At 54.7% G+C, this 24,789-nt stretch overlaps 1 protein-coding gene across 4 annotated transcripts in view; it reads left to right on the forward strand.

The window, feature by feature from the left end:
- Window positions 1–24,789, forward strand: part of pltp (phospholipid transfer protein) — a 200,640-nt gene that overhangs the window by 130,744 nt on the left and 45,107 nt on the right. For all 4 annotated transcript variants that reach the window (XM_072514495.1, XM_072514497.1, XM_072514496.1 and 1 more), the window contains exons 7-10: window positions 3,859–3,922; window positions 12,028–12,119; window positions 15,921–16,097; window positions 16,186–16,245. In XM_072514495.1, coding sequence (XP_072370596.1) covers window positions 3,859–3,922; window positions 12,028–12,119; window positions 15,921–16,097; window positions 16,186–16,245 — 393 coding nt within the window. The remainder of the gene's footprint in view (window positions 1–3,858; window positions 3,923–12,027; window positions 12,120–15,920; window positions 16,098–16,185; window positions 16,246–24,789) is intronic.

Genomic DNA, 24,789 nt, shown 5'->3' on the forward strand with positions numbered 1-24,789 from the left:
GCTTCTTAGAGAGGGGGAGAGGTTTAGAGAGGGAATTCCAGAGCATACAGCCCAGGCCTTTAATGGCAAAGGCACCAATTGAGAAGTGATTAAAACCAGGGATGCTCAAGAGGCCCGAATTAGAGGAGTTCAGTTATCACGGAGGGCTGGAGGAGTTTACAGAGATAGGGAGGGGTGAGGACATGGAGAAATCTGAAAAACAAAGGACTGGAATCTCCACCGGCGGGATGCTCTGTTTTACCGGCAGTCCGGGGGCTTCCTGACTGCGTGTGGCTGCCCCACAATGGGAACCCCATTGACCGGCCGGCGAAACGGAGCATCCAGCCGGCGGGGTGAAATAGAAATGTGGTGCAGCGGGGTGGAGAATCCAGCCCAAGGATGAGAACTTTAAAATTGAGGCTTTGCTTTACCAGGAGACAATGGGCGGGATTCTCCACTCCCGCGCCGAAGTGCCCACGCCGTCGTGAACGCCGTCAAGGTTCACGACGGCGCAAAACGGCCCGATCCCGACCGATTCAGGGCCCGATAATGGGCTAGGAGCGGGGCCGCGTCATTTACACGCGTCAGGCCTTGTCGCCACGTAAAGGCGGCGGCGCATACATGACGCGGCCGGTGCCGCATAACTGGCGCCACCCGCGCATGCGTAGTTGCCTCTGAGTCCGCCACGCAAGAAAACGTCAGACGGATCTTGCGGGGCTGCGGAAGAAAGGAGGTCCTCCTTCAGAGAGGACGGCCCGACGATCAGTGGACACCGATCGCGAGCCAGACCCCATTTGAGACCCCCCCCGGTGCGGGACCCCCCCCCCCCGCCCCCGCAGGCCGCCCCCCCAGCGTTCCCGCGCTGTTCCCGCCGGCAGGACCAGGTGTGGACGGCGCTGGGGGGAACCCGCCGTTTTGGCCTGGCCGCTCGGCCCATCCGGGCCTGAGAATAGCAGGGGTGTCGGAGAATCGCCACTTTGGGTGTCTCGGGCGATTCTCCGGCCTGCGCCGCGCGGAACTCGACGGGGCCGTTCCCGCCGCTTGGGAGAATTGCGGGAGGGTGTCGGACCGGCGTCGCGGGAAAATTCGGGGACCCAGGCGATTCTCCCAACCGGCGCGGGAGTGGAGAATCCCGCCCCTTACAAGTCAGTGAGCACGGGGATGATAGGTGAATGGGACACAAGCAGCAGAGGTTATGATGAGCGAATGAACATATGAACTAGGGGGAGTAGGTCATCTGGCCCCTCGAGCCATGGCTGATCTTTTAGTGGACTCAGCTCCACTTACCTGCCCGCTCACCATAACCATTCATTCCTTTACTGTTCAAAGATCTGTGTCTTTGCCTTAAAAACATTCACCGAGGTAGCCTCAACTGCTTCACTGAGCAGGGAATTCCACCAGTTCACAATCCTTTTGGGTGAAGAAGTTTCTTCTCAACTAAATCCAAAATCTGCTCTTCCTTATTTTAAGGCTATGCCCCCTACTTCTAGTTTCACCCGCCAGTGGAAACAACATCCCTGCTTCCATCTTATCTATTCCCTTCATGATTTTATATGTTTCTATAAGATCCCCCCTCATCCTTCTAAATTCCAATGAGTATAGTCCAAGGGCTGGATTCTCCGCACCCCGACACCGAAATCACGGCCGGCGCGGGGGCGGAGAATCCATTTCCCCACATGGAATTGGGATCGGCGCCGGTTCCCTGCTTCTGTGGGCTGCGAAAAACGTACGCCGCGCCGCATAGCACCAATGGGGCCAATGGCACCAATAAGTCATTGCTGGAGGCCCGCTCCGCCATTTTCCATCCCCGACTGGCCAAAGTCCCGACGGCGTGCATCTAATGTGGTCCAGCTGGTCGGGAAACTAGCGTGGCCGTCGTGGTCGGGGGCAGGCCAATCAGAGGGCAGGGCGGGCCTTATACGTGGGCAGTCAGGATCGGGCGTGCAGCCAATCGGGGGGTTTATTTTCAGGGTCCAGCTCCCCGGTCCGAGTCCTCCACTGAGCACGGCGAGGCCGCTGGAGGCCACTACCGTGCGCATGCACAGTCTCCAACCCAGAAGTGTGGGGGCCGTAACTGCAGCAAAAGCTGCTAGATTCGTGCCAGGTCCCTGCTAGTCCTCTGCAGGGCTAGGAATATGCCCTTTCACGGCAGTTTTTCTGGCATGAAAGTCCACAGTTCTGACGCTGGCGTGGGGGTACAGCCCCAATAATGGAGAATCCAGCCCTTTGTCTACTCAGTGCCTCCTCATAAGCCAATCCTCTCAACTCCTGAATCAACCTTGTGATTCTTCTCTGCACCCCATCCAGTGCCAGTACATCCTTTCTCAAGAAAGGAGACCAAATCTGTACACAGAACTGCAGGTGTGGCCTCACCAGCACCTTATACAGCTGCAACATAACCTCCCTGCTTTTAAAGATGGGAGGCCAGCCAGGAGAGCTTCAGAATAGTCAAATCTGATTGGTTGATGGGAAATGTTCAGACTGGAGTCCAGTTACTAGTGGTGTACCACAAGGATCTGTTTTGGGGCCACTGCTGTTTGTCATTTTTATAAATGACCTGGAGGAGGGCGTAGAAGGATGGGTGAGTAAATTTGCAGATGACACTAAAGCCGGTGGAGTTGTGGACAGTGCGGGAGGATGTTACAAGTTACAGAGGGACACAGCTGCAGTGCTGGGCTGAGAGGTGGCAAATGGAGTTTATTGTAGAAAAGTGTGAGGTGATTCATTTTGGAAGGAATAACAGGAAGACTGAGTACTGGGCTAATGGTAAGATTCCTGGCAGTGTGGATGAGCAGAGAGATCTCGGTGTCCATGTACATAGATCTCTGAAAGTTGCCACCCAGGTTGAGAGGGTTGTTAAGAAGGCGTACGGTGTGTTAGCTTTTATTGGTAGAGGGATTGAGTTTCGGAGTCATGAGGTCATGTTGCAGCTGTACAAAACTCTGGTGCGGCCGCATTTGGAGTATTGCGTGCAATTCTGGTTGCCGCATTATAGGAAGGATGTGGAAGCATTGGAAAGGGTGCAGAGGAGATTTGCCAGAATGTTGCCTGGTATGGAGGGAAGATCTTATGAGGAAAGGCTGAGGGACTTGAGGTTGTTTTCGTTAAGAGAGAAGAAGGTTAAGAGGTGACTTAAGTGAGGCATACAAGATGATCAGAGGATTGGATAGGGTGGACAGTGAGAGCCTTTTTCCTCGGATGGTGATGTCTAGCACGAGGGGACATAGCTTTAAATTGAGGGGAGATAGATATAAGACAGATGTCAGAGGTAGGTTCTTTACTCAGAGAGTAGTAAGGGCGTGGAATGCCCTGCCTGCAACAGTAGTGGACTTGCCAACACTAAGGGCATTCAAATGGTCATTGGATAGACATATGGACGATAAGGGAATAGTGTAGATGGGCTTTAGAGTGGTTTCACAGGTCGGCGCAACATCGAGGGCCGAAGGGCCTGTACTGCGCTGTAATGTTCTATGTTCTATCAAGGTGGGGTCGCAATCCTGGAACTCCATCCCTAACAACACTCTGGGTGTGTCTGCACCACATGGACTGTAGCGGTTCAAGAAGGTTTCTTGAGGGCAATTGGGGATGGGCAGCAAATACTGCCCTAGCCAGCGAAACCCATATCCCATGAATAAATTTTAAAAGTAACATAGGTATGCATGAGGGATTCATCAGCAGCTGGGCTGAGGCAAGAGCAGAGTTTGGGTGGTAAGGACAGAGTAAGGACATTAGTGAACCAGATGGGTATTTGCAGCAATGATAGTTTCATGGTCTCCATTACTGTCAGTGAGAGGAGTCTACACTGTGGATCTTGATTGTCAGTGTGTGGGATTGATGTTGTTTTCTGTTTTGTGTCACCCACTTTCTCTGTTCTTGTAGATTTGCCCAGCCTTACAACATTCAGCGTTGGTTCTGCTGAACTCTCTGTTGGAGACTGTTCCAGGTTTGTATATGTCATGCTTCTTAGAGCCATTATTGAAGAAACCCTTTGGGCGCGATTCACCGGAAAGTTTAGAAGTGTGGTAGCGAGCGGGAACTGCAGTGGACTCCAGTGCCGGAGAAAGGTCAGTGACCTACACTGGGCAGCACGAGTGAGTGGACACTAACAGGCACCCCCTCCCACCCCAACCCTGGCCCCCAAGATCTTTCCACCCCCACTCAAGCATTCACCCTCCCCCCAACGAACCATGCGACCCCCAATCCTCCCTCCAACCCCCTCTCCCTTCAACCCCCCCCCAACCCTTCCTTCATACTCCCCACCTATCACTGTGAACAAGCGTGTGACTAACGATATCCTCTCTGTGTCTCCTCAGGAAAAGCTCTCCCACAATCGCTGGGAAAGGGCCCAGATTGACGGTGGGTGTTAGACTTACCTCCAAAGATGTGCAGGTTAAGTGGATTGGCCAAGCTAAATTGCCCCTCAATTGGAAGACAAATAATTGGGTACTCTAAATTTATAAAAAAAGAAAGTTATTGCCTTACTGACTGATCCATCCCTTCCTCTGACCACATGTCCATTCTCCCGCAGTCCACCAGCCGACGGTGCTGGCCCATCCCGGGTGACCCCCTCTCCAGTCTCCCAGGACAACACCTCAGATAGGAGTTATGAGGCAGACACGATTGAGCTGTCATAGCTGTCATCCCTAACCTCCACCAGAGCAGATACACTCACCTCGGTGGGAAATGTTCGTGGTCAGGCTTCTGGGGCACAATCTGTGAGCACCACACAGCTACCGATGTACATCAGGTGTAGGCAGGAACCCCCAGGCGAGACAGCAGTCGGAGGTCAGCTGGATCCCCGGACCCAGCTGGGTCCCAGCCTGATGCTGAGCCTGTGGAAGAGGTAATCTCTGAGCTGATGGAGATGATGGAGAGCGGTCAAGACATTCAGGGGGAGGTGTCAGTGACACTCCAGCAGATCCATGGCCGACTGGAGAGTCCCACCAGCGCAGGAGATGGTGCTGCAGTGCGCGGCACCGAGGCCAACACCGCTAGGGTGGCGACCACAGTGGAAAGCCTGGTGCACAACCTCGGCACCGTTAGTGAAGGTGTCCAAGGCGTTGCGCGGTCGGTGGCGGCCATGGCTGAGGGTCTCCGTGGAATGCCCGCCTCGCTGGGGGATGTAACCGAGTAACAGGCTGACCTTGATGAGGTGCTGCAGTACATATCCCGCTCTCAGGTGGGAATGGTAGAGTTGCTGCAGAACATGTCCCAGTCACTGGGACTTTGCTATCAGGCCACCCTCTCAGCGGGAGCACAAATCAGTAGCAATTCTCCTCCAGCGGGAGAACATAGGGCTGAATTCTCTGCCGTCGGGATGCTCCATTTTGCCGGCAGCCCGGGGATTTCCCGACGGCGTGGGGCTGCCCCACAATGGGAACCTCATTGACTAGCCGGCGAAACGGAGAATCCCGACGGCGTGCCGCACCAGAAATCTGTCCATAATCTCCCAAATGGAGAACCCTGCCCAAGATCTTCAGGTGTAGAGATACTGGGCATGAGCAGGCTGGAGCCAGGACAAGAGGAAGGATTGTGCATGTGCCAGCTCTCCAGAGGGAGAGGTCACACATTAATTCTGTTCAGTATGAAGTCTTACAACACCAGGTTAAAGTCCAACAGGTTTGTTTCGATGTCACTAGCTTTCGGAGCGCTGCTCCTTCCTCAGGTGCAGCGCTCCGAAAGCTAGTGACATCGAAACAAACCTGTTGGACTTTAACCTGGTGTTGTAAGACTTCGTACTGTGCTCACCCCAGTCCAACGCCGGCATCTCCACATCATTAATTCTGTTGTTCTGGACTTTAGAGATTGGTGGTTTTGCACAGCAGAATTCTTGGTGCATTGAATGGCCTGTCTGAAATGGGCTACTGTGGGCAAGGAGCATGAAATAGTTCAACTCCAACTTGGCACAGGGTTTTGTGCAGAGCTTGGACTCCATTCTGTCCAACATGGATGTGGCGGTCAACCACATGACAAACACTGGCAGTCCCAGAAATGATGCAACATCTGCTGGCTGATATCCCAGCTTCCATTGCAGCAAAGGCAGAAACCACCCAACGTCTCAGTGCTGCACTGGAAGCCCTGACAGAGGTTCTGGGATCTCGACCTGGCACCATGGTGGCTCAGACTGCTGCCAACATGCCTGTGGGCCAAAGGGACATACAGACTCGCACAGCAATCCAGCAGTCCCTATCCCGGCAGATCACTAGGATATCTGTGGTGCTACCCCAGGAGAGTGGCCCTGTAGAGCATAGACCTGCTGTCCTCTCTCAGGGTGAGGGCATTCATCCTCCCAGCATCGACACTCTGCAGTGCCCCTGCTAATGCCTGTCAGCTAGTCTTCCCAGATTGCTACTCCTTGTACAGAGGAGATCCAAGTCTACAACCAGACACACAGCTAATCAAGATCACCACCTACAGTCTCTTCCAGTGAAAATCAGCAGCTATGCTGCAGTCAGTGGGATAATAGTGTTGGAACACAAGGACAGGCAATGACAGAGCCAAGGCAGAAACTAATTTGGGGCAGCACGGTAGCACAGTGGTTATCAAAGTTGCTTCATAGCTCCAGGGTCCCAGGTTCTATTCCCAGCTTGGGTCACTGTCTGTGCGGAGTCTGCACGTTCTCCCCTGTCTGCGTGGGTTTCCTCTGGGTGGTCCGGTTTCCTCCCACAGTCCAAAGATGTGCAGGTTAAGTGGATTGGCCATACTAAATTGCCCGTAGTGTCAAAAAGGTTAGGTGAGGTTACTGGGTTCTGGGGATAGGGTGGAGTTGTGGACTTGGGTCAGTTGGTTTTTCCGGTGCGGACACGATGGGCCAAATGGCCTCCTTCTGCACTGTAAATTCTATGTCTGTCTAATGGAATGCGCAGAATAGAGTTTTATAGAGTTGGCATGGGATGGTTGTGATGGTGAGTGACAGAGGAAATGATAACAGGAGTGGGACTGTTGTCCAATGGGAATTTAGCTAAATGAGGCTCCCACAGGAATCCGGGCCCCCAGTAGGATGTGCCGACTACCCCGCCCCCCTCATTCCCCCCCTTTCTTGTGGTCCCACCTTTCTCGTTCCCGCCCCACTTTCCCCCCCCCCCCCCCCACTTTTCCCCCCCCCCCCCCACCCCCCCCCCCCCCCACCCCCCCCCCCCCCCCCACCCCCCCCCCCCCCACCCCCCCCCCCCCCCCACCCCCCCCCCCCCCACCCTCCCCCCCCCCCCCCCGGGCCACCCCCCCCCCCCCCACCCCCCCCCCACCCCCCCACCCCCCCCCCCCCCCCCCCCCCCCCACCCCCCACCACCACCCCGCCCCCCCCCACCCCCCATCCCCCCACCCTCCGCCCCCGCCCCACCATCCCCCCCCCACCTCCCACCCCCCCCCCCCCCCCCACCCCCCCCCCCCCCCCCCCACCCCCCCCCCCCACCCCCCCCCCCCCACCCCCCACCCCCCCCCCCCACCCCCCCCCCCCCCCCCCCCCCCCACCCCCCCCCCCCCCCACCCCCCCCCCCCCCCCCCCCCCCCCCCCAACCCCCCCCCCCCCCACCCCCCCCCCCCACCCCCCCCCCCCCCCCCCCCCCCCCCCCCCCCCCCCACCCCCCCCCCCCCCCCCCCACCCCCCCCCCCCCCCCCCACCCCCCCCCCCCCCCACCCCCCCCCCCACCCCCCCCCCCCCACCCCCCCCCCCCCCCCCCCACCCCCCCCCCCCCCCCACCCCCCCCCCCCCCCCCCCGGCACTCTTGCTCGGTCTCCCCCCCGCCTCTTGCTGAATCTATGGTGCTCAGGGCTGTGCCCTCCTGATGTTAAGGATACAGTGGACCACTACGGATCAAAGCCCCCTCTCGGTGAGTACTGGAGGTCTCCGCAAAACAGGAGCTGTTGCTTTAGCATCCGAGAGTCTGTTTGATTGTGTTTCCTGTGCCTCTCCGTACACATACTGGTCATGTGTGGTTGGGTTGTGGAGGGGAATCTAGAATTTTATAGGTTTCTAGGAGATTCCCCCTTCATTCTTCTGAACTTCAGTGAATACAATCCTAACCGATTCAATCTCTCCTTGTACGTCAGTACTGCCATCCCAGGAATCAGTCTGGTAAACCTTTGCTGCACTCCCTCTGTAGCTAGAACATCATTCCTAAGGTAAGGAGACCAGAACTGCACACAATATTCCAGGTGTGGCCTCACCAAGTTCCTGTATAATTGCAGCAAGAAATCACTCCTCCTGTACTCGAATCATTGCGCCAGGAAAGCCAGCATACCATTTGTCGCCTTTACCGCTGGCTGCATCTGCACAAATCCTTCAGTGACTGGTGTACAAGGTCTTGTTGTGTCCTCTTTTCATGTAGTAGCCACGCTGTGGTTTCATGTAGAGTCTGTAGGATGAAGAGAACCGACACTGAATGAGAGCAATTCTGATTGCTACGACGGTCCTGAGCTGAAGAAATTCAGGGCCACTTGGCAGCGTCATACTTGCCCCTGTTCTCAGGCTACAGGTTTTGGTTCCAACAGATAGCAGAGTTCTGTGAGCACTTCCTTTGTAAAGTGCCGACGATGCTTGCACTGCTCCTGGCTTAGATGAAGGTAGGAGAAATGCTTCTGGAAGACCAAATACAGATGGAGTCTACTAAGAATCATCTCCCTCTATCCCTCCTGCTCCCTCCATGAGCAGCTGGACCTATTCTTTGTAGCGTATGCTCAATCTTCCTCTCTCTTGTAGATCTAGGTGACCACTTTCCTGTTATATTTTACAATTGCAATACAATGCTATGATTCTTTATTATTGAGTGCACATTCGTTCAGCTCCTCATTCTTGCTCTGCACCTTTGGGATTCTGTGATTCTATGGATTCTAGAGCTGCTTCACCAAGTATCTGTGGTCAGGAACCCTGCAAACGGCTTTAACTAATTTGTGCATTGATCGCACAAACAGCCCAAGATGTTGAGATGCTTGTGCAGTGTGAATCCACATTCCCACAGAAATGGAACAAGTGGTGTGATCAGAACCTTTTGCAGACACAACCAGCCCCTTGTTCACCTGCAGCACCACACCCTGCATCAACTGCAATCAACTCCTCAAACCACCAGCAACATCCACAAACTCAAACCCGGCTGCTCAAGATCAATCAGCATCTAACCTGTCAGTAACAGTGCCGGTGGCGACGAGGGGACCATCCTGCTGCACACTCCACTCTGCGTCTTTAACATAGGATGTGTGGCCAGGTGGAAATTGGCAGTGCTGCAGTCAAGTACGTGCTAGTCAGTAACTGCTGTCACCATCTGGGTACTCAGCACTTCGGGCACTGTTATAACCTGCCTGCTTACCACTGGCTGGGGACTAATGGCAATCCCACAATCCTTTGGGAGTATGAGCTTCCCCAATGAGGGGGGCGGAGAAATCATTAGCAGATTCCCTGCATAAATGGAGCTGGCCAGTTTGGAGCCAGCTAGAGAGGAGTGAGCAGCAAGGGAGTTGCTGCTGCTGCTGCTGCTGCTGCTGCTGCTGCTGCTGCTGCTGCTGCTGCTGCTGCTGCTGCTGCTGCTGCTGCTGCTGCTGCTGCTGCTGCTGCTGCTGCTGCTGCTGCTGCTGCTGCTGCTGCTGCTGCTGCTGTGTTGTTGTGAGTATATATGTTATTGTAAATAAATGTTATTCTTTCCATCCTTCAAGTCGTGCTGGATTTTTCGTGGCCCTCACAAAACTGGCGATGAGGGTTAAAGTGGATAGCTGTCTACGCTGCTGAAACCACCTCCCACGATTTTTGTTGGATACAGGTTGGAAGTTTTTTTTCTGTTATGGCCGTTAGGATGTTTTTGATGCTGCGCTGGAAAGTTGGAACCAGTATCCACAACGGATTCGTTACTATTTCCGGGCAAACAACATCACCGAAAACGAGCGCCAGGTGGTCACTTTGCTCACCGCCTGCGGCCCGCATACGTTTGGAGTGATAAGGAGCCTTACGTATCCGGACCGATGCCAGTGGCTGCTGGACATTCCACCCTGAAGGGAGCCTTCTCCAGAACCAATGGATGAGGAGCCATGTCAGTGTTGGACTAGTGGGCGCCGACCCCGTCGTGGACGCCGGTCCTGGGGCCGTAGTTCCGACCGAAACTGGGGCCAGCCCAGGGGCCGTACCTTCCATGTGGATGAACCTGCGGTGACTACTCCCGAGGACGTGGAGACGGAGGACGACTGCCTGCAGCTGCATTGTGTGGCAGCTCCCCGTGTGGCCCCCATTAAGGTGACAATACGGGTCAATGGTCACCCGCTTGAGATGGAGTTGGACACTGGCGCAGTGGTCTCCGTGATCAGCCAGAGGACATTCGACCGCATCAAGCAGGGTATACAGGCCCTTACATTAACTGACTCACAGGCCAGGTTGGCCACCTACACGGGGGAACCATTGGACATTGCAGGAACTACAATGACCCATACCACCCGGCTTCCAATGGGTTGGTGGAGCGCGCAGTGCAGACATTCAAATGGGGCCTAAAGAAGCAGTCTTCCCGCACTATGGACACGAGACTGGCTCGTTTTTTGTTTTCATACAGGACCACTCCACATGTGGTGACTGGGGTAGCTCCCGCAGAACTCCTAATGGGCCGGAGACTTCGCACCCACCTTAGCATGATTTTCCCGGACATTGGTGCAAAAGTATGCAGCACTCAAGAAAGGCAGGGACATGGTTTTATTCGGCATCGGCCGATTTGGCAGTTTGTGCCCGGTGACCCAGTGTTCATTCGAAATTTTGCTGGTGGTGCCCAGTGGGTCCCTGCCGTTATCTTTCGCCAAACAGGCCCTATCTCTTACCAGGTGCAAGCCCAGGATCGTCTCCAGCGAAAGCATGTAGACCACGTTCGGTCCAGAAGACCATCTCTTCCAAAGATTCCCCGCCCCCGGAGCTCATTTCTACAGCCACAGAGACCAGACACAGAGGAGAGTATTCCTCACAATCTTCCTCTGGTGCCTCACTCAAAGCCTGCGCAGGTCGTTGCAGAATCACGTGGAAATAGGGACGCTGAGATGACGGAGGCAGTAGACTCCGACTCCGAAATGGAGACACAGGATGCCTCAGAGGGGGAGTCCTCGGGCCCACGGGCCATGGATGTACAACCGTTACGCCGTTCATCACGGAAGCGCCGTTCTCTGTCTCATTACACGCCGGCCGATCCAGCACCTCGTACAAATGGTGTCCGGCCTGTGGCAAAACGAGTCCGATGCCCTCCTTCACCAGGGTCTTCGGTGGATTCCTTGGACTTTGGTAGGGAGGGATGTTATAACCTGTCTGCTTACCACTGGCTGGAGACTAATGGCAATTCTGCAATCCTTAGGGAGGATGAGCTTCCCCAATGAGGGGGGCGGAGAAATCATTAGCAGATTCCCTGCATAAATAGAGCTGGCCATTTTGGAACCAGCTAGAGAGGAGTGAGCAGCAAGGGAGTTGCTGCTGCTGCGTATATATATGTTATTGTAAATAAATGTTATTTCTTTCTATCCTTCAACTCGTGCTGGATTCTTTGTGGCCCTCACAAAAGGCACATATTTCTGACGCACGTGCTCATGCGCTCATCAAGATGCCGTTCAATGTGGACCATGCTGTAAACATTTGTGTGCAGTATGAGGGCCATTTTGGCAACACAAGAGTATCTTTAGCACTAAAAACACAGGTGCTATGGAACCATTAACTGTGGGAAAACATGATACCCAGTGTTACACAGTCCACACACTCAGCTCTCCCACTCCACTGCTTCATGCTCCATCTGGGCGACCCACGCTCCTTGTTGAGATTCCAGGACAGCAGAGCCTATATATACACTGTCTCCAACATGATGGAATCGCTCTTCTTTATTACTGTGGTGGTATCTGTTTCACTGATTATGATTGATCTTCCTGTCTGCAATTGAGCAAGCTAGATTCAATAGTTAAACTTAGCTGATGGATGTTGATCTCTGGGAATCCAGGCTATAGGATCATTAGTGTAAATGGGTCTGAATCTACAGAGTCGGTCCTGCTAATTGAGATGATAATGAGTCTCCTGGAATTCACATCTTCTCCTTTTTTTTCTCTATAAAGTGCGAACACCAGTGGATCAATACGTAGGGATTGATTATTCACTCCTCAGTGATCCAGATGTCAAATCTGACTGGATGGACATGGAATTCAAGGTAAGGCCTCTATACAGCCGGCAGCTCCCATCGAGACACACCCAAATGTCTTGAGTACCTGTCTCCCATCCCCCTGAACATCCATTTTCCATCTTTCTCGAGGAGGAAGAGGAAAAGAACCATTGGGATTTATTATTAGGGCTTCCCCAAGAGATAGGCCCAGTCTGAGTTTACAGCAAGTGCTAGGCCAGAGCAGCCCTGAAGTTCCAGGGGGAAAGGCGACCGACCGCCTTGGCCCTCCCACCCCTATCCTGCTGTTGAGTTTCCTTCCCTCCTTCCAACCTCCTTCCCTCACTGGGCCTTGAGGATGTCTGAGCTCTGTTCAGCTGGAGGGTGATTCAAGCTGGTTCTGCCTGTTCAGTATCCCAGCACTGGAGCAACGTCCTAGCCAGTCATCCTTACTGCTTGTTTACATTTATTGGAACATGGCTGACCTTTCACTGGGTTTCAAAGTGGACACTCTGCATTCTCACCTTGTGACTTTGATAAATGGACCAGTGACCTATTGTACTGGATGAGCAACTCCGAGATTGTGAGTTCACTAAGGACACGTTATGGAACTGAATTCAATAACTCTGATATATGGACTGGCAGCAGAACAGTGACCATGAAAGATGTCACCAATGTCCTTCAAGGAAGGCAAGTCTGCCTTATTTGTTACTGCAGCTTCATCTTATCTAGTTGCCTCTTATGCTCTTGGATAAGAAATAAGAGCAGGTTAAAACATTCAGCCCCTCAAACCTGCTTCACCATCCAGCATGATCATGACTGATCACTCCACACCCCCATCCATTCCCCATATCCCTTAACTCCTTGACAGACTAAAAATCTCTTTATCCCAGCATTGAAAGTATTTAACGATGGAACCATAACACTCTGGGGACGAGAATGCCAAAGATTCACAGTACTTTCAGTGAAATAATTTGTCCTCATCTCAGTCCTAAATGATCGTTCCCCTTTTCCTGGGACTGTGCCAGTGTTTTAGATTCCCCGCCCCGCAGACACAATCTCTGTGTGTCCACCCTGTCAAACTCCTTCACAACCCTGTGTGTTTTACTGAGATCGCCTCTCATTCTTCTAAACCCCAGAGAACATAAACCCAATTTACTCAGCCTGTCAACAACCCTATCATCCGAGAGACCAATCTAGTGAACCTTCTCTGTACCCTCTCCAATGTAAATATATCCTTCCTTAAATGTCGAGACTAAACTGCACACATATTCCAGATGTGGGGCGAAATTCTCCCCCAACGGCGCGATGTCCGCCGACTGGCGCCAAAAACGGCGCCAATCAGACGGGCATTGCGCCGGCCCAAAGGTGCGGAATGCTCCGCATCTTTGGGGGCCGAGCCCCAACATTGAGGGGCTAGGCCGGCGCCGGAGGGATTTCCACCCCGCCAGCTGGCGGAAATGGCGTTTGTTGCCCCGCCAGCTGGCGGAATAGGCGTTTGTTGCCCCGCCAGCTGGCGCGGAAATACGGCGCATGCGCGGGAGCGTCAGCGGCCGCCGACAGTTTCCCGCGCATGCGCAGTGGGGAGAGTCTCTTCTGCCTCCGCCATGGTGGAGGCCGTGGCGGAGGCGGAAGGGAAAGAGTGCCCCCACGGCACAGGCCCGCCCGCGGATCAGTGGGCCCCGATCGCGGGCCAGGCCACCGTGGAGGCACCCCAGGGGTCAGATCGTCCCGCGCCCCCCCCAGGACCCCGGAGACCGCCCATGCCGCCTCGTCCCGCCGGTAAATACCAGCTTTGATTTACGCCGGCGGGACAGGCAATTTCTGGGCAGGACTTCGGCCCATCCGGGCCGGAGAATTGAGCGGAGGGTCCCGCCAACCGGCGCGGCCCGATTCCCGCCCCCGCCCAATCTCCAGTACCGGAGACTTTGGCGGGGGCGGGATTCACGGCGGCCAACGGCCATTCTCCGACCCGGTGGGGGGTCGGAGAATGACGCCTGTGGTCTCTCCAAAACCCTGTACAACTGGACAAAGATTTTTGTATTCCTGTACTGTACTCCAATTCCCTGTTAATAAAGGACAACATATCATTGGCCTCCCTGATTGCTTGCTGCACCTGCATGATGACTTTCTGTGTTCCTTCTACGAGCACATCCAAATCTCATTGAACATCAACACTGACGAGTTTCACACCTTTTAAAAAATATTCTGCTTTCCTATTCTTGCGACCAAACAGCCGATTGGAGAATAAAATGCACTGCAGGAACTCATCAAGGCTCCTGAGACAGCACCTTCCAAACCCACATCTGCTACCATCTAGAAGAACAAGGTCAGCAGACACATGGGCACATACCACCTGGAAGCTCCCAGCCAAGTCACATGCTATTCGGACTTGGAAATATATTACCGTTCTTTCATTATCGGTGGGTCAAAATCTTGAGACTCCCTCCCTAACAGCACTGTGGATGCACCTACACCTCATGGACTGCAGGGGTTCAAGAATGCAGCTCAACACCAGCATTTCAAAGTGTAATTAGGGATGGGCAATAAATGCTGGCCTAGCCAGCAAAGCCCACAACTCCCACATTTGGGGAATAAAATATATTTAAAAACGATAAAAATTAAAATGAGTTATTCACCTCCTGGACTTTTTTTATAACCGTGATAGTTCATTTCTGAGCATGTGTATCAGTGGAGACAATTCAACCTCCGACAGGTTTGACTGACTGACTTCACTTTGAACAGGGACAGCTATATCATAGAGCATAGAACATTAAGTGCAGAAGGAGGCCATTCGGCCTATTGAGTCTGCACCGACCCACTAAAACCCTCACTTCCGCCCTATCCCCGGAACCCAATAACCCCTCCTAACCTTTTTGGACACTAAGTGTAATTTATCATGGCCAATCCACCTAACCTGCAGGTCTTTGGACTGTGGGAGGAAACCGGAGCACCCAGAGGAAACCCACGCAGACACGGGGAGAACGTGCAGACTCTGCGCAGACAGTGACCCAGCTGGGAATTGAACCTGGGACCCTGGAGCTGTGAAATATCAGTTCAACCATTTTGCACTTGTCAATCCTGTTTCTTTACAACACCCTGTCCCCCTCCAGTTATATATTGGGAATTTTTTATATGACATTTATAATAATAATAATAATTATTGTCACAAGTAGGCTTCAATGAAGTTACCGTGAAAAGCCTCTAGTTGCCACATTCTGGCGCCTGTTCGGGGAGGCCGGTACGGGAATTGAACCCGTGCTACTGGCCTTGTTCTGCAAAGCCCCCTCACATCATCATGAAGCTCAGCGAAGTGTTTAATATAAATGTCAACAATGTGGTAATGTAGGAGATCCAGCATCCAGGAACATATATGTGTACAATCAATTGGCAAGGTTGGAGTTGCTCAGTGGACATTAATGAGAGTGCTACTGACCCGTGTAAAAATGGTGCTGCTTGTCAAAATACTTGTGGGAGCTACGAAACAAAAAGCGGCACGGTGGCACAGTGATTAGCACTGCTGCCTCACAGTGCCAGGGTCCCGGGTTCAATTCCAGACTTGGGTGACTGTGGAGTTTGCACTTCCTCCCTGTGCTTGCGTGGGTTTCCTCCTATAGTCCAAAGATGTGCGGGTTAGGTTATGGGGATAAGGTTAGGTTGTGGGGATAGGGTATGGTGGACAGGGGGGTGGACCTGGATAGAGTGCTCTTTCGGAGGGTCAGTGCATGCTCGTTGTGCCGAATGGCCTCCTTCTACACTGTTTCAATCTGGTTTCATCAAAAAGCACACAGATTTTGGCCATGCTCTGTTCTGCTAACTTCCTGACTCTTGAGATTTCTGCTCCTGTTTCAGGGGATGTTTTACGCTCTTACGAATGAGAACGATACACTGCTGAACAATGCAATCATCCCTCTTGTGAAGGGAAAGGAGCGAATGGTGTACTTCTCTGTGTCGGAGTACTTCTTTGATTCCGCCATGTATTCCTATTATAAAGCTGGTGTGTTGAAGACCGAGATTCCTGAGAAAAAGGTACAGCTCCTAATCATTGCAACCTTGTCTTACAAAACAATTTACTGACAACAATTACTGAACTCCCTCATTCCTCATTTGTGTATAGATGTCAGTGGATCTTGCCTATTTACTCAGAACTACATTCTTTGGAGCAATCATTCTGCTGGTAAGTAACCTATGGTGACGTGGACTGATATTGTCCCGCCCTTGCTTCCTCTGTCTCGCTCTCCTCCTTCTCTGTCTCTCTCTCCTCCCTCACTGTCTCTCCCATAGTGCGTACAGGCTGGGGGGAGGGGTCGGGGATCGTTTCGGGATCTCCGAGATGGGGACGGACGCCATTTTTAAATGGCATCCCGATGTCCTGTTGCATTGGGGAGTTCAGGCAAGTTCCCCCTTGAGGCCGTTTATATAACACGAGTCGTGTTGTATCGCCATGTGTTTCTTGGCAACGCGCTGGCTATGGGACTTTGTTCCCAATTAGTTGAATTGAGCACACTGTCTCTCTTCTGTCTGTCTGTCTGTCTGTCTCTCTCTCTCTCTCTGTCTGTCTGCCGCTCTTTCTGTCTGTCTCTCTCTCTGTCTCACTCTCTCTCCTCCTGACTGTGATGTTCATGGTGCCAGGGGCGGTTTTTGCTTCTCTCTCGCTGGTCTGATTGTTTCATTTCTGACGTTGTTCAGATTGCAGGAGCTGGGAGAAGTGTAAAATGATTACTCTCTTAAACAGCCACAGACAGCACAAAGTGAAGTGTGATATGAAATCAGTTCTCCATGAAATGGCCCAGAGCTCCATACAAGCCACAGAGTATAGGTACCTGTGCAGTGGTAGCATCTGTGACTATCTGTAGCATGTGGCACTAGAATGGTGTTTGCAATTCGGTGTCCAGTTTTTACGATTAATCTTTGTGGAGAATGTGCTCAGAACCAATTGAAATTGATACCTGTCAGCATCAGAGCTGGTGATACTGAGAGAGGGAGTGAGAGTTAATTCTGACCAGATTTGCACAGTAGTGGGTACCAATCTTTCATCTCACACTATGACATCACCTTTCAACCCTACACCTTGACCTTACCTTTTCATCCCTATTCTTTAGTCCCACCCTTTGACCTTCATTGTCATCCTGACTTTTTCATCTCATTCTTTCAGCCTTCCTGCTTAGCGACATGTTGGGATCAATGACCTACAAAAGTAGAATTGGGAAACTGCAGACGATGTTTCAGGAGCGAGGGTGGAGGCTCGGGATGCATGATCTCAAAGATGGCCACCTCCCGATTACTCAAAGTTCCATATGCTAGTGGTATAGGAACAGAAAGATACAGCAAGTTAATAAAAGGCCGGAAAAGGCAAGCAGATGGGAACCTGCCAGATTCCTGAGCATTATTGAGGTGGGAGGGACCTGTACAAGCCGGGTGGGTCGCACTTGAACAGGGCTGGGACCAATGACCTCAAAGATCTGAGGTGGTTTACACCCTGGACATGTGGTTTTTTCGCTTTCTATGAATTTACAGCTTCTGCTTTCTCTGCCTGAGGCAGGGTGTAGGGCGCAGGTGTGTTAGTCACCACTGTTGTATTATATTGTATATACTGCACTGCATATGAGGATAAGTCCCCTGTACTACAGGTACGGGGGTAGATCCCTGCCTGCTGGCTCCGCCCAGTAGGCGGGGTATAAATGTGTGTGCTCTCCGAACTGCAGCCATTTCGGCAGCAGCTGTAGGAGGCCACACATCTCTGTGTAATAAAGCCTTGATTACTCTCTACTCTCGTCTCATTGTAATTGATAGTGCATCAATTTATTACACAGAGATTTTACAAAGCTGGATCTCCGCATCAAGCCGGATCGCCTGCAGCTGCATCCTCAAGCAGACAACGCCAAAAAGGACTTCGCACATTGGCTAGCTTGCTTTGAAGTGAGAGACTGTGATTGCCAGGCCGTTTCGGCCACTGAACATTCTAACCTGCTAATGCGAGATGCATTCATTATGGGCATAGGGTCGGCCTACATCCGCCAGCTCCTCTTAGAAGGGTCTACGCTTGACCTTGCGGCGATCAAGAAACTAACGCCCTCGCTCACAGTCGCCTCACGCAACATACAGGCGTATACCCCCGACCGCACGGCCCACCCCTCCTGGGCATCATGGACCCCACCAGCGGCCACCCCATCATGGACCCCATCAGCGACTGCCCCCAGCCAACCCCACGACTGCGCCGGACGGCAGCCAACCAACCCCGGGGGACCCAAGTGCTATTTCTGCGGACAGCCAAAACACCCCCGGCAGCGCTGCCTGGCACGGAGCGCGATCTGCAAGGTCTGCGGCAAAAAGGGACATTTCGTTGCAGTGTGCCAGGCCCGCTCAATCGCCGCTATTGTCCCTACACCCCCCGCATGCGGCTAGTGGGCGACGCCATCTTCCTCGCCTCAGACCACGTGCAGCCCGTGGGCGCCGCCATCTTGCTTGCCTCACAACCAATGGGAGGAGCCATCTTGCCTGCCCCAAGACACGTGCAGCCCAAGGGTGCCGCCATCTTCCCTGCCTCAGTACACATGCGGCCCGTGGGCGCCGCCATTGTCCCCGCCTCAGAACCCCTGCCCATCAGGCACCTCATGGGCCGCTCATCGCCTGCAACCGCCGACAACCAGTCGTGTCTCGCCTCCATCACGATCGACCAGTCCCGACCGCACAACCTCGCGACCACGTCGACAAAGATGAAGGTTGACGGGCATGAGACATCCTGCCTTCTGGACTCTGGGAGCACTGAGAGCTTCATCCACCCCGATACGGTAAGGCAGTACACCCCATTAACCAAAGAATCTCCCTGGCCTCCGGATCCCACTCCGTGGCGATCCAGGGGTACTGCATCGCCACCCTCACCATCCAGGGAGTAGAGTTCAGCGGCTTCCGGCTCTACGTCCTCCCCAACCTCTGCGCTGCCTTGCTACTCGGCCTGGACTTCCAGTGCAACCTCCAGAGCCTAACCCTACCACCCCTTACTGTATGCGGCCTCACGACCCTTAAGGTCGACCCGCCTTCTCTGTTTGCAAACCTCACCCCGGATTGCAAACCCGTCGTCACCAGGAGCAGACGGTACAGCATCCAGGACAGGACCTTCATCAGGTCTGAGGTCCAGCGGCTGCTGCGGGAAGGTATCATCGAGGCCAGCAACTGCCCCTGGAGAGCCCAAGTGGTAGTGGTGAAAACGGGGGAGAAAAACAGGGTGGTCGTTGACTACAGTCAGACCATCAATCGGTACACGCAGCTCGACGCGTACCCCCTCCCACGCATATCTGATATGGTCAATCAGATTGCACAGTACCGGGTCTTCTCAACAGTGGACCTGAAATCTGCCGACCACCAGCTCCCCATCCGCAAGGCGGACCGCCCGTACACCACGTTTGAAGCAGATGGCCGTCTTTACGATTTCCTTAGGGTTCCCTTCGGCATCACTAATGGGGTCTCAGTCTTCCAACGGGAGATGGACCGAATGGTTGACCAGTATGGACTGCTGGCCACTTTCCCGTACCTGGATAATGTCACCATCTGCGACCACGACCAGCAGGACCATGACGCTAACCTTTCCAAATTTCTCCACACCGCCAAACTCCTCAAGCAAACCTACAACAAGGAGAAGTGTGTGTTCAGCACAAACCGATTAGTCAACCTCGGCTATGTGGTTCAGAACGGAGTTCTAGGGCCCGACCCCGATCGCATGCGCCCCCTCATGGATCTCCCCCTTCCCCACTGCCCCAAGGCCCTCAAATGATGCCTGTGGTTCTTTTTGTACTACGCCCAGTGGGTCCCTAACTATACGGACAAGGCCCGCCCACTCATCCACTCCACTGGTTTCCCACTGATGGGCAAGGCTCACCAGGCCTTCAACCGTATCAAGGCCGACATCGCCAAGGTCGCGATGCACGCGGTCGACGAGACGCTCCCCTTCCAAGTCTAGAGCGATGCATCAGACGTCGCTCTGGCCGCCACCCTCAACCAGGCAGGAAGGCCGGTGGCATTCTTTTCCCGCACCCTCCATGCCTCTGAAATTCGGCACTCCTCCGTCGAAAAGGAGGCCCAAGCTAATGTTGAAGCTGTGCGGCACTGGAGGCATTACCTGGCCAGCAGGAGATTTAATCTCCTCAGACCAATGGTCGATTGCCTTCATGTTTAACAACACACAGCGGGGTAAGATCAAAAATGATAAGATCTTGCGGTGGAGGATCGAGCTCTCCACCTTTAATTACGAGATTTTGTATCACCCCGGTAAGCTCAACGAGCCCCCCGATGCCCTGTCCCAAGGTACATTGCCAGCGCACTAGTGGACCGACTCCGAACCCTGCACGACGATCTCTGTCGCCCAGGGGTCATTCGCTTTTATCACTTCATTAAGGCCCTCAATCTGCCCCACTCCATCGAGGACGTCAGGGCTGTCACCAGAGACTGCCAGGTCTGCGCGGAACGTAAACTGCACTTCTACCGGCCAGACCGTGCGCGCCTGGTGAAGGCCTCCCGCCCCTTTGAATGCCTCAGCGTGGACTTCAAAGGGCCCCTCCCCTCCACCGACCATAACACGTATTTTCTCAATGTGGTCGATGAATATTCCAGATTCCCCTTCGCCGTCCCATGCCCCGATATGACGTCTGCCACCGTCATCAAAACCCTCAACACCATCTTCGCTCTGTTCGGTTTCCCCGCCTACGTCCACAGCGACCGGGGACCCTCATTTATGAGCGATGAGCTGCGCCAGTACCTGCTCAACAGGGGCATTGCCTCGAGCAGGACGACCAGCTACAACCCCCGGGGAAACGGGCAGGTGGAGCGGGAGAATGGGACGGTCTGGAGGGCCGTCCAGCTGGCCCTACGGTCCAGAAATCTCCCGGCCTCCCTCTGCCAGGAGGTCCTCCCCGACGCACCTCACTCCATTCGGTCGCTCCTGTGCACCGCGACTAACGAAACCCCCCATGAACGTCTCTTTGCCTTCCCCAGGAAGTCCACCTCTGGGGTTTCGCTCCCAACGTGGCTGGCAGCTCCAGGACCCGTTCTCCTCCGCAAGCACGTGCGGCTCCACAAGGCGGGCCCGTTGGTTGAGAGGGTACACCTACTCCACGCAAACCCGCAGTACGCCTACGTAGAGTACCCCGGCGGCCGCCAAGACACAGTCTCCCTCAGGGACCTGGCACCAGCTGGGTCCCCACACATCCTTCCCATCTGCCCCGGAGCCACCCCCCCCTTCCCCCAGCGCACCCCACCTCAGCCCCCGCTCCAGGACAATCAGTCCTCCCCTTGGTCCCACCCGGGGATGAAGAGGATGTCGACATGCTCCTGGAGTCACCGACAACCGAGCCGACTCCTGACTCGCCACCAGCACTGCGGCGCTTTCAGCGATGGATCAAGGCGCCCTACCGTCTAAATTTGTCTGAAATTTTAATGACAACCTGTGTGTAAATAGTTTTCCACCACCCCCACTGGACTTATTTTTAACGGGGTGAATGTGGTAGTCACCACTGTTGTATTATATTGTATATACTGCACTGCATACGAGGGTATTACGGTAAGGCCCCTGTACTACAGGTACGGGGGTAGATCCCTGCCTGCTGGCTCTGCCCAGCAGGCGGAGTATAAAAGTGTGTGCTCTCCGAACTGCAGCCATTTCGGCAGCAGCTGTAGGAGGCCACACATCTCTGTGTAATAAAGCCTCGATTACTCTCTACTCTTGTCTCGTCGTAATTGATAGTGCATCAATAGGTGAGTTTTAAAGCAGTGTTTTTTCTCACTGCCTCTGTCTGTACTGCTGTCTAGCTTCCAGACAGGGGTCTCTGCATTGGGGCGGTGGGGGGGGGGGGGGGGGGGGGAGTGGGGAGGCTGTTTTATGGGGGGGCTCTCTTGTGGGGGTCTCCGGATTCCCGCTCCCAGCGCGAGTGCAAATCAGATGCGATTCATCCCCGGTGGGAAAACATAGTCCCCCCCCCCAGCAGATTCCTGCCCATAATCCAGTGGAAAAAAATTAACTGGAAGAGTGGCTAAGTCCAGTGAATTGAAGTGTTCCTGAACCACTCATAAAACCCAAACACGAGGGGCGGGATTCTCCACCCCCACGCCGAAGTGGCCGCGCCGTCGTGAATGCCGTCGAGGTTCACGACGGCGCGGAACGGCCCCGGTCCCGACCGATTCAGGCCCTGACAATGGGCCAGTATCCGGGCCGCGTCATCTACCCGCGCCAGGCCTTGTCGCCCGCGTAAAAGCGGCGCCGCATAGATGACGCGGCCGGCGCCGCATAACGGGCGTCATCCGCGCATGCGTGGTTGCCGTCCTCTCTAAATCCGCCCCACAAGAAGATGGGGGGCGGATCTTGTGGGGCCGCGGAAGGAAGAGGTCCTCCTTCTGAGAGGATGGCCCGACGATCGGTGGGCACCGATCGCGGGCCGCCCCACATTTCAGGTAAAGCCCGGTGCAGGATCCCCCCTCGCCCCCCCCCAGCGTTCACACACCGCCCACGACTGCAGCGACCAGGTGTGGACGGCGCCGGGGGGAACCCGCCGTTTTGGCCTGGCCGCTCGGCCCATCCGGGCCTCAGAATAGCGGGGGGTCCGGAGAATCGCCATTTTCGGTGTCTCTGGCGATTCTCTGGCCTGCGGCCTGCGAAACTCGACCAGGCCGTTCCCGCTGCTTGGGAGAATCGCGGGAGGGCGTCGGACTGGCGTCCCCTGAAATGTTGTCAGCCCAGGCGATTCTCCCAACCGGCGCGGGAGTGGAGAATCGCGCCCCTGAGATGCTGGAAATCTGAAATGAAAACAAATGCTGGAAATGTTCACCAGGTCAGACAACATCTGTGGGGAGAGAGAGAGACCATGAAACAGTTAATATACCTTCATCACCTGTACTGACGCAAGATCATTGATCTGAAAGGTTAACTCCATTCCTCACCACACACACTGCCTGAGTCTCCGAGTTGTTACTCGGTTGGAATGATAAAACATTAAAGGCAGCAGTTCAGGTATTTCCCCAAAATGGGGAAAGAAAATAAAAGCAAAATGCTGCAGATGTTGGAAGTCTGAAATCAGGGGCGAAATTCTCCGGAAACAGCGCGATGTCCGCCGACTGGCGCCCAAAACAGCGCAAATCAGTCGGGCATCGCGCCGCCCCAAAGGTGAGGAATGCTCCGCATCTTTGGGGGCCGAGCCCCAACCTTAAGGGGCTAGGCCCGCGCCGGACGAATTTCCGCCCCGCCAGCTGGCGGAAAAGGCCTTTGGTGCCCCGCCAGCTGGCGTGGAAATGACATCTCCGGGCGGCGCATGCGCGGGAGCGTCAGCGGCCACTGATGGCATTCCCGCGCATGCGCAGTGGAGAGAGTCTCTTTTGCCTCAGCCATGGTGGAGACCGTGGCGGAGGCGGAAGGGAAAGAGTGCCCCCACGGCACAGGCCTGCCCGCGGATCGGTGGGCCCCGATCGCGTGCCAGGCCACCGTGGGGGCACCCCCCGGGGCCAGATCGCCCCGCGCCCCCCCCCCCCCCCCAGGACCCCGGAGCCCACCGGCGCCGCCTTGTCCCGCCGGTCAGGTAGGTGGTTTAATCTACGCCGACGGGACAGGCATTTTAGCGGCGGGACTTCGGCCCATCCGGGCCGGAGAATTGCGGGGGGTAGCCCGCCAACCGGCGCGGCGCGATTCCCGCCCCCGCTGAATTTCTGGTGGTGGAGAATTCGGCAACCGGCGGGGGCGGGATTCACGCCAGCCCCCGCTGATTCTCTGACCCGGCGGGTGGTTGGAGAATCTCGCCCCAGATCAGAGAACGCTGGGAAAACTGAGTATCTATGGAGAGAAAACAGAGTTAACATTTTTTCTTTTTAAAAGAATATATTTTTATTAAGGCTGGTGGCTCCGCAGAGGTGAGGAGCCACCGGGCTCCACCCGGGGGCCTGTCAAACATGAGTAATGATTGCCTTACTGACTGACCCATCCCTCCCACTGACCACATGTCCATTCTCCCGCAGGTCCTCCAGCCGACGGCGCCGGCCCATCCCGGGCGGCCCCCTCCACTGACTCCGAGGACAACACCTCGAAGGGGAGCTCCGAGGATGCAACCGTAGTCGCGGTGCAGCTGTCACCTCTACCCTCCGCCAGCGCAGATAAATGCACCTTGGTGGGAAATGTTAGTGGACAGGCTTCTGAGGCACAGTCTGGTGAACACCACAGCTACCGATGTACATCAGGTGGAGGCAAGAACCCCCGGGCGAGACAGCAGTCGGAGGTCTGCTGGATCCCAGGACCCAGCTGGGTCCCAGCCTGATGCTGAGCCTGTGGTAGAATTACCCGGAGCTGATGGCGACGATAGGGACAACCCTGGATGTTCCGAGAGAGATGTCAGCGACACTCCAGCAGATGCACTTGGAGGAGTTCCAGAGGCTACGGGCACAGGAGATGGCGCTGGCAATGAGTGGCACCGAGGCCAACACTGCTCGGGTGGCGATCGCAGTGGAGAGCCTGGAGCACCATGTCAGCACCATGAGTGAAGGTGTTCAAGCTGTCGCACAGTCAGTGACGGCCATTGCTGAGGGTCTTGACAGAACGTCTGCCTCACTGGGGGATGTCACCCAATACCAGGCCGACCTTGATAAGGTTCTGCGGGACATGGCTGGCTCTCAGATAGGAATGGCCGAGGCGCTGCAAACTTATCCAGTCGCAGGTGGGCATTGCTGAGATGCTGCAGAGCATGTCCCAAAC

The sequence above is a fragment of the Scyliorhinus torazame genome, chromosome 8 (assembly GCF_047496885.1).
Source record: "Scyliorhinus torazame isolate Kashiwa2021f chromosome 8, sScyTor2.1, whole genome shotgun sequence".
NCBI lineage: Eukaryota > Metazoa > Chordata > Chondrichthyes > Carcharhiniformes > Scyliorhinidae > Scyliorhinus > Scyliorhinus torazame.